At 41.1% G+C, this 9,830-nt stretch overlaps 1 protein-coding gene across 4 annotated transcripts in view; it reads left to right on the top strand.

The window, feature by feature from the left end:
* Positions 1-9,830, top strand: part of strn3 (striatin, calmodulin binding protein 3) — a 190,492-nt gene that overhangs the window by 61,962 nt on the left and 118,700 nt on the right. For all 4 annotated transcript variants that reach the window (XM_043698050.1, XM_043698049.1, XM_043698052.1 and 1 more), the window contains exons 3-4: positions 7,800-7,873; positions 9,264-9,345. In XM_043698050.1, the coding sequence (XP_043553985.1) occupies positions 7,800-7,873; positions 9,264-9,345 (156 nt within the window). The remainder of the gene's footprint in view (positions 1-7,799; positions 7,874-9,263; positions 9,346-9,830) is intronic.

Here is a 9,830-nt window from a genome sequence, read left to right as displayed (position 1 = left end):
TTGTGGGACTATGAGGTTGGAGGCGGTGGATGGGAGATCCCCTGAAGTGATGAGGTTATGGATGGTCTGGGAGATGATGGTTTGGTGGTGGGAGGTGGGGTCATGGTCAAGTGGGCAGTAGGAGGAGGTGTTCGCGAGCTGGTGTTTAGCCTCAGTGGTGTAAAGGTCAGTGCGCCAAACTAATACCGCGCCTCCCTTGTCTGCCGGTTTGATAGGTTGGGGTTGGAACGGAGGGAGTGGAGGACTGCACGTTCCGAGGGTGAGAGGTTGTGAACTGAATTGTGGTCACTCACCCAAAGTGCTCACCTATCTCCAAATCTAACACGTGGCCGGGTTCATTACTCAATACCAAATTCATTGTGGCTTTGCCCCTTGTTGGCCTGTCTACACACTGTGTCAGGAAACCCTCCTGCACATATTGGACAAAAACTGACCCATCTAGTGTACTTGAACAAGAGCATTTCCAGTCAATATTCGCAAAGTTATAACTACTACCCTGTTACTCTCACCCCTATCCAGAATCATGTTTACTATCCCTTCCTCTACATCTCTTGAACTATTCGGAGGCCTGTAGAAAACTCCTAACCTCTCCTTTCCTATTTCTAACCTCAGCCCATACTACCTCAGTAGACGAGTCCTCAATTGTCCTTTCTGCCACTGTAACACTGTCCTTGACTAACAATGCCATACCTCTCCCTCTTTTACCATCTTCTGTATTCTTACTGAAACATGTAACTCCCAGAACCTGCAACAACCATTTTTGTCCCTGCTGTATCCATGTTTCTGAAATGGCCACAACATCAGAGTCTCAGGTACCAACCCATGCTGCAAATTCACCCACTTTATTCTGGATGCTCCTGGCGTTGAAGTAGACACACTTCAAACAACCTTCCTGCTTGTCGGTGCACTCTTGTGACCTTGAAACCTTATTTCGGGCCTCACTACTCTCAACCTTCTGAACACTGGAACTACAGTTTAGGTTCCCACCCCCCCCTGCTGAATTAGTTTAAACCCTCCTAAAGAGCATTAGCAAATTTTCTTCCCCCAGGATATTGGTGCACCTCAGATTCAGGTGTAGACCATCTTGTTTGTAGAGGTCCTACCTACCCCAGAATGAGCCCCAATTATCCAGGTATCCAAAACTCTCCCTCCTGCACCATCCCTGTAACCATGTGTTCAACTCCTCTCTCAACCTATTCCTCACCTCTTTCTAGCATGTGGCACAGGTAAAAAAAAACAGAGATAATAACTCTGTTTGTTCTAGCTCTAAGCTTCCACCCTAGCTCCCTGAATTCTGCCTTAAATCCCCATCCCTTTTCCGATCTATGTCATTAATGCTTATATGGACCATGACTTGGGGCTGTTACCCTTCCCCCTCAAGGATCCCAAAAACATGATCTGAGACATCATGAACCCTGGCACCTGGAGACAACACACCCAACCGTGAGGCTCTCTTGTTCCCACAGAACCTCCTAACTGTCCTGCTAACTATGGAGTCCCCAGCGACTAATGCTCTGCTCCTCTCCCCCTTCCCTTCTGGGCAACAGGGACAGACTCTGCCAGAGATATGTACCCCATGGCTTACCTCTGGTAAGTCGTCCCCCGCAATGGCATCCAAACTGTATAGTTGTTATTGAGGGGAATGGCCACAAGGGATCCCTGCACTGTCTGCCAGTTCCCTTTCCGTTCCCTGCTCTAACCCATTTGCCTTTTTCTTGTACCTGAGGTGTGGTTACCTGTCTGTAACTCCTCTGTATAACCCATTTCTCCTCCTGAAAGATCTGAAGTTCATCCAGCTCCAGTTCCGAAACGTGGTTTTTGAGGTGTTGGAGTTTGGTGCACTTCCTGCAGATGAAGTCAGCAGGAACACTAGTGGTGACCCTCACCTCCCACATTCTGTAGGAGGAACATTCAACTGCCCATTCCCACAATTCTAAATTCCCAAAGAGACTATTGAAAAATTTTTAAAAATCGAGGTACCTTTCCAATCTGGCGCACAATTTTTTTTTTCTGGTTAGAGGAGGAGGATGGGTAGGAGACACTACCTAAGTAGTGTTTCGGGTAATGCAACCACCCAAATATTACTTCACTTACTCAGCAGTCCCATGTCTGCTCCTACTCGGCGTGTGCTCTGCCTATCACAAGGTAATTTTTTTAAAGCATTTCCTGCTGCTAAACAAAAATGGATGGCCCTGACGCTCAAGATAATTTTTTAAACATAGTGAGGCTGAAAACTATAGGTCAGGGTAATCTAATTTGTCACAGGGAGCATGCTTAAATTTGTTGTTAAGGACATTATAGCAAGGCACTTCGACAATCTCATCAACCTATCACATTTCCAACGCCCCTCCTCCAAGTCCCTCCTCCCTACCTTTTATCTTCTCCTGCTGAACACTCTCTGCTCATTCCTGAAGAAGGGCCTGTGCCCGAAACGTCGAATCTCCTGTTCCCTGGATGCTGCCTGACCTGCTGTGCTGTTCCAGCAATAAAGTTTCAACTTCGACGATCTCACCACAATCAGGCCGAGTCAACGTAGTTTTTTTGAAATAGAAACTATGTTTGACTAAAGAGTTATTTGAGAAAGTAATGAGCAATTTGGATAAAGGTAAACCTGTAGATTTAGTATACTTGGATTTCCAAAATAAGAGTCCTATTCGAGGTTACTACACAAAATAAGAACTCATTATGTATGATGTAACATACAAGTTTGGATAGAGAATTGGATTACTGGGTCATTTTCAGGTTGACAAATTGTAACAAATGAAGTTTCATGGGATCGAATGTTGGAACCTCAAATATTGACCTTCTCTATTAAGGAGTTTGATGAATTAAACTGAATATATGGTTGCTGAGGACATTGTTATGAAGAAATGTGATGAATGGTTATGTGAATCCGAATATACATGTCCTTTGTTTAAAAGTTCAGGCACTTGCTAACAAAAAGGAACTGGATTCAACACCTATACTGCTGCATCTTCAAAGATCAGGGAGCTTAGATGGTGTTGTACAATCTGGAGAACTTCCAAAGGGGTGTCATGTGCCCTGGTTTGTGAATGAGGTCATACTTTTGTATATTTAAACTCTGCAAAAGAAAATTTGAGTTTTGTCTGAAGATCAACGGCCCTTGTTCCTACTATGTTTCTTTTCAACTTCTCTCAGCAAAGTGTGAGAGCTGAGAATCTACTGAATGTCATCTTTTCAGGAACTTTGCCTGAGTGAAAAGAGGATTTTCTTGGAATTCTGAAGTAAATGGAATTCAGCCAGTTAGAACTGTCCCAGGAAGATGTACAGTGTCAACAGCCTGTGTGTGCAAAATAACTTCAGTTTTTTTCATGAGTTTAATGATTATTTGCTCCAAAGTATTTTAAATTTAACACTTTAAGAGTTTTTGTTTTATTCTTTCTCTTTAAATATGTATGTTAGCTTTTTAAAAGCTATGTATATTTGCAGAATACAAACTGTTTCTCAATGATTTTGTGCCATTGTTTGAATAAATTTTGGTAATAGCCAAGTTATTTGTTAATGAAGGAAACTTGGCTGACCAAGTCCTAATCCTGAACCTGACACAGTTTGAGAAATATAGAATTGGTCATATCACCAACTGGCTACATTTAAACTTTGTTGTGTTGTGTCCCTTGGGAGGAGTGAAGCACTTTGGATTTATAGAAGTGTTCAGTCAGTAAGTTGTCAAGAAGACCCAAGAAGTCTGCAAAGGAATTTTTGTTAGTGAGCATACGAAAATTTGGAAGGTGGGGTATACTATCCACTTTGGCAAGCAAAATAGAAAAGCTGTTCATTCTGTTTAAGTGGAGAGAGATTGGAGAACTCTGCTGTATTTTTGAGAGGACTTGACAGGTTGGATGTTGAGAATATTATCCCTTATGGGAAAGACTAGAATTAGGGAGATTAGCTTAAAAATAAGAAGCTTCATTCAAGAGAATGAGATTAACCTTTTTTTCAAAGGGTTGCTGATCTGTGCAACTGTGATCCCCAAAGAGCAGTGGCATTGGCAGCATTAAGTATTTTTAAGATCAAGCTGGATATATTATTGATCATGTAATTACTTTTTTGTCTCTTGTATAAATTAGCAGTTGTGGAGAGTGACTTAATTGATAGGCAATTGTAACATTTAATCTGCCAAATATTTGAGGTTGAAATCATCTGATTCTGTCTAGAAATAAGGTTGGGCCCCAACAGGAATGTTTTAATAGGTCTATCAAATCAATTCCAGGGTCAGCGAGCCTCAGTTAGTGTTCGTTGGGAGTAGGGGGGAGAGGTTCTGTGCATTTGGCATTCCTAGAAGATCCTAGAGCCATTTGGTGATTTCCTCGTGTGATGCTGGGTAATTGGCCTCAGGAAGCTTTGGGCACAGCTCAGTTGTGCGGAACAGAAGTTGTCTGGTCGAGATTCAGCAGCAGGCATAGAAAAAAAAAACTAAAGCAGTGGCTGTCTGCAAGTGAAACTGATCTTCAGGGCAAGGATGAGCCTACGGTTAGTAACATGTTGCTTAGACTACCTGAGAGCTGAGATACAGTCTGTAGTGAAGAGATTGAGCAACTAGGAGGTGAACAGTCGTTGAGGTGATCTGAGTCGGAGTGTTTTTTTTAGGGAAATCAGAGGCCAGTTTTCCAAAAGAAAAGGGCTGAAATCCCTTAAGAGGGAGATAGTTTTGAAATATTTTGTGACTTGCTGACATTTGGTGAGTTGTTGAGAAGTTTGGGATCTGTCTTGGTTGTAACCACCATTTAATGTGCCGTTTATGGTGTATTTGACTAGAATTTGCATGTTACTTTATGCTTGCTTTAAGGCAAACGTTGGAGGTCAAGACAAATATGCAGTTATTTGTTTGCTTTGCTGACCAGTGTCTGAACTTTATTCCTGTTATAAAATCATGCAGCTTTTGCTGTTATTCCTAGTAAGTAGCTGAGGTATCAATTTTGTCATCTTTAAGTGATAGGTTATTAGTGTCTCATCAGAGCACAAGTAAATATAGAGGTATGGTCTAGCATCATAACAATTGACAAGGGGCTCAAAAGACTGTATGATTGATTGTTGCAGACAGAAGTTATATTTCCTTTCACAACCTAATCAGGATGTTTTCTATGTAAGAGCTGTGTGTTTTCGTGTCTCCTTGGAGTGTTTGTGTGTGTCGCAACCTTTCTTGAGTTTCAAAACAAAAGCTACTCTCACTCATTCACTTTGGAAATAGTGCATTGTCACCTCATGCTATCTCACGTACATACACAACAGTTAGTTACAGGTAGTGTACTCCTAAAAATTATGTTTAATGCTTTTGGTCCATGTTACCTGCCTCCTATGAGGCAGTCCTGATTTCTTGAATGAAACTGTGCTTTAAAGTTGAAGTGAGCGATTCTCAGCAAGCTTAAAGATTTACTGTGGTAAGATGTCTTAGATGTTGGTTCTCAAGTGAACTTGAAGGTAGAACAGGGTGAGAGAATCCTTCTCTGTGTTGGGACCTTCTATTTTGTGTGCTGCTTTTACAGTATGGGTTATTGATGACTGACTTTGCAGGACCTATTGTGGATTGATGGAACTTCGACACAGGGCTAACATAAAAGCAGTTGAAAAAATTCTATCGTGCTTAATCCACAGTATGGAACTTATTTGACTGTATGTGAAAGCATATTTTTACATGAGTATAATGCCTTTCCTCATTCGACAATGCCTCGAATACAGCTTCTGTTGTAATATAGGAATATTTTAAAAATCAAGTTATGCAGCACAAGAGCCCACAAACGGCAAAACAAATGACCAGATACATTGATGGTTTTGCTTGTGGAATCAACTTTGGTCAAGACACAAGGCAAACTTCCTATTCTTCTTGATCATCCATTCATGAGGACAGATGGAGCCCTACATATTACATCTTATTCAAAAGATGGCACTTTCTCATAGTTCTGTGCTGAGATAGTTTTTTAAAAAATATGACTTTTCAGGCTTGCAATCATTTCTATTGTTGACATTCTTCCATTTGTTGAAAAACTTGGACTTGCAAATTGATCTTCTCAGTCTACCTTAAAGTTTCACAGACGTGGGTAAATGATGATGTCTCTGTCTGTTGAGTGCAGCATTTTATGCAGTTTTGAGATTTCTCCATCTGACGCATTGCAATAATTTAAAAAAATATATAAATGCTATTAAAATGAAAATACATAGGTCCACCTGGTAGCCATGGGAGATAAGTTCCAGGGCCTAGTGCGGAAGGCAGAAGCCACGGATAGGAGCGAATCCATTCATTCCAATGGGAAATGTACCTTCCTGGCAGCCTCCTGGTCTCTGGTTCCCTAATTGAAACCATGGAAAACGATTACGGGGGTCGTCCGGTGGTGAAATAAACATTATCTAACTGAATGCTGGTTATTGGACTAATTTTCTTTGATTCTCAAATTTTCTCCTCTTCTAAATATTGAATCCATTTAGAATGCAGTTGATGGCCAACAATTTTCAAATTGTCAGGTTATGCACTTTGGTGCCAAGAATAGAGGCGCATACTATTTTCTAAATGGGAAAAATATGAAGTACAAAGGTACTTGGGGTCCTGGTTTCGGATTCTCAAGGTTAACTGGAGGTTTATTTGGGAAGGCAAATGCAGTGTTTACGTTCATTTAGAGAGGGCGAAAGTACAAGAGCAGGGGTATGCTGCTGAGGCAGTTTAAGGCTCTGGTCAAACCGCATTTGGAACATTGTGAACAGTTTTGTGCCCCACATCTAAGGAAAAATATGCTATGTTGGAGGAGGGGCAGAGGAGGTTTACAAAAGCAATCTTGGCAATTAGGGCTTGTCATCGAGGAGCGATTGAGTCTGTGCTCAGTTCAGTTTAGAAGGATCTTATTTGAAAGTTATAGCATACTATGTGATCTAGATAGTGAACATGGAGAAAATGCTCCCACGAGTAGGAGAGACCAGGACCCAAGGTCACAGCCTCATTAACGAGATTACCTTTTAGAACGGAGATGAGGAATTTCTTCAGTCTGTGTGTGGTGAATCTATGGAACTCATTGTCATAGAAGGCTATGGAGGCCAAGTCACTGAATGTATTTAAGACAAAGCTAGATAAGTTCTTGATTAGTAACGGGATCAAGAGTTATGGGGAGAAAGCAAGAGAATGGGGTTGAGAAACATGGTCAAATAGTGGAGCAGTCTCAATGAATTCAATGGCTTAATTCTGCTCTGTATATTACGGTCTTAACAATTAAGCTTGATAGTCCACTGAAAATCACAACACCAGGTTATAGTCCAACAGCGCTGCTCTTTCATCAGGTGGTTGGCCTGATGCGCTCCAAAGGCTAGTGCTTCCAAATAAACCTTTTTGGACTATAACCTGATGTGTGATTTTTAACTTCATATACCCCAGTCCAATACCGGCATCTCCAAATCACCACTGGAGTTGACAGTGTAATCTCAGCTGAAGTCCATATGTCACACTTCAAGCACCCAGGAGTGGGAGCCTGAGCCTAAACCTCCTACCAACTTTTGCCAATTTAAACATTCCATCTGCTGCACTGATGTTTTCATGGAAGGAAATCTGTCATTCATATCTAATCTAATAAATGTGAGATATCAGACTGAAAGCCATGGAGTAAAATTTGAAGTATCCCCTGAAGTTGCCACTTAGTTGTATTCAAGCAAATCACCACTGTCTTCTGGAGGTTTATTATGGATGGGCAATATCACATCAGTGTGAAGTAAAGATCAATCATTACATTAATATTAACGTAGTCAATGAGATTGAGTTTTTAATAGCTACATGTTCGTTAATGTTTCTTATTTATTTTTAGGGCAAAATATCATAAATTAAAATATGGCACAGAGTTGAATCAAGGTGACTTAAAGATGCCAACATTTGAATCAGGTAATAAATGGAGACTCAATATTTTAATGAAGTGTATGTATTAATTTTTCCAAGATATCTTATTTCTGACTGTCTTTGACAACATAATTTGAAGCTAGTTTGAATATTTTCATGTTGTATGCCATTTCCTATTTGCGAAGTGCCATATAATGTTATTTTGGATCTCTTTATCCTGAGAAAGGTAGCATAAGTTGTTTTCAAGTTCAAACCATTCGAGAGGCAATTGGAGCGACATAGAGCCAGATTTTGTTCTATGAACATTATAAGCAATATTAATGCATAAATAAGCCCATATTTTGTGGCAAGGAAGAGAAACCTCATTAATTTCGAATTGTCTGATTTCTGGTCGACTTGCACGACTGTTGTTAGGTTCACAAAAATGGTATCTTGCATTTTGATCTCTCCTTGTGTTTTCAAGTTTGTGTCTGTACATGTCTATTAAATGCTCAAAAACTGTTGATAGGTAAACCGTATAATTTTAATCACATGACTTTTCATGACTATCTATCATCCAGTCTTGCCCCCAAAAAAAGTTGAATCTCACTATTTCACGTTCTGAATTGTTTTAGGAGATTTAAATATGATAACTTTAACACCTTTTTAAAAAAAAACTTTTCTCCATGTTAATTCTGTCATTCTACGCCCCCCCACCAGATTTGACATTGAGAAAAGAGCAGCTAAATGCTGAAATAATTCCACCGAGGCTGGTATCCCTTCACCTAATCACCCTTTATTTACAAATGGAAAGACCTTGACATTGATACATTCAGGTCTGAGTGTCAGGATGTCTGAAACTCTTGTATTTATCTGTCAGTCAGGGCTCCCTGATTGGGTCAGATTAACAGTCCCAGTCAGGGAATTCATTCAGTGAGGTCCATCTGGCTGAGCTTATTACAATCACTACTTCCCTCCCTGTCTGGACATAAGCTATTTCTTGTAGCTCCTCCTGGAATGTCACCTGATACTGAGAGGATCTTTGGGCACTTGATGCTTTCTACACATGTTAGGAACAGAATACTTCCTCAATAAGGATTAGTTGGTATTTGTTCACTTTTCTGACTTTTACAATAATGAGCATCAGTTAGGTGGTTGCACTGTTTGGAATGTTGGAAGGAAATTTTTAGTTTGTGATTGCATTTACATTCTTGTGAATGACAGGGTTTGCGGTGTGGTTTGGTGATGAAGTGATGCTCCTGGTTGAAACTCTCACCAACTTAAAGGGCCAGCAGATAGAGGGCCAAATCTTCATGAATTCTTAGGCTAACAGTGTAAGCTTAAGAAAAGCTGTGCAGAACCACAGATTTTGCAGTTGTTTTTTTTTGTTGCCTGCCATCTTTCTTGTTGGGATCTTGATATTCTAATCTTTTATTAATATATGTTTGTTTTCCAGAAGAAACCAAAGACACAGAGGTGCCATCTGTACCTCAGAACAGCCAGTTGACTTGGAAGCAAGGCAGGCAGTTGCTCAGGCAGTGAGTACTATGATTATTATTTGCTTCTGTTACAGCATCTGACTTAAATAAATTTGCAAAACGTATAAAATATACAAGGGAACCTTGATTATCTGCACGTGATGGGCGGGCATTATTTAGTTCGGATTACCGCTTTAATTGATTAAATGCCTTTCCTCTGGTGCTTGGAGTTTTTAAAGTCTGCTCCTGTTCAGGAGTCTGCAGCAGTTTACAGCAGTCAACCCTGCCCACACCCCCCAACACTGCCCCAAAACCCCGTCCAACACCGCACCCTCTCCAGGGCAGCTGGACTGCACATCACCAACAAGACTGTCCACCCGCGCGCCCCCCCCCCCCCCCCAACCCTGTACAAAACTGCCCCTGCCACCAACCCAGCCGCCCAACCCTATCTAACACCTCCCCACTCCCAAACACCGTCCAACACCGCACCAATGCTCCTCAACACTGCCCTCCGCTCCCAAACACTGGCCAACACCGCCCACCCC

The sequence above is a fragment of the Chiloscyllium plagiosum genome, chromosome 10 (genome assembly GCF_004010195.1).
Source record: "Chiloscyllium plagiosum isolate BGI_BamShark_2017 chromosome 10, ASM401019v2, whole genome shotgun sequence".
NCBI lineage: Eukaryota > Metazoa > Chordata > Chondrichthyes > Orectolobiformes > Hemiscylliidae > Chiloscyllium > Chiloscyllium plagiosum.
This window is presented reverse-complemented; position numbering and strand designations above follow the sequence as displayed.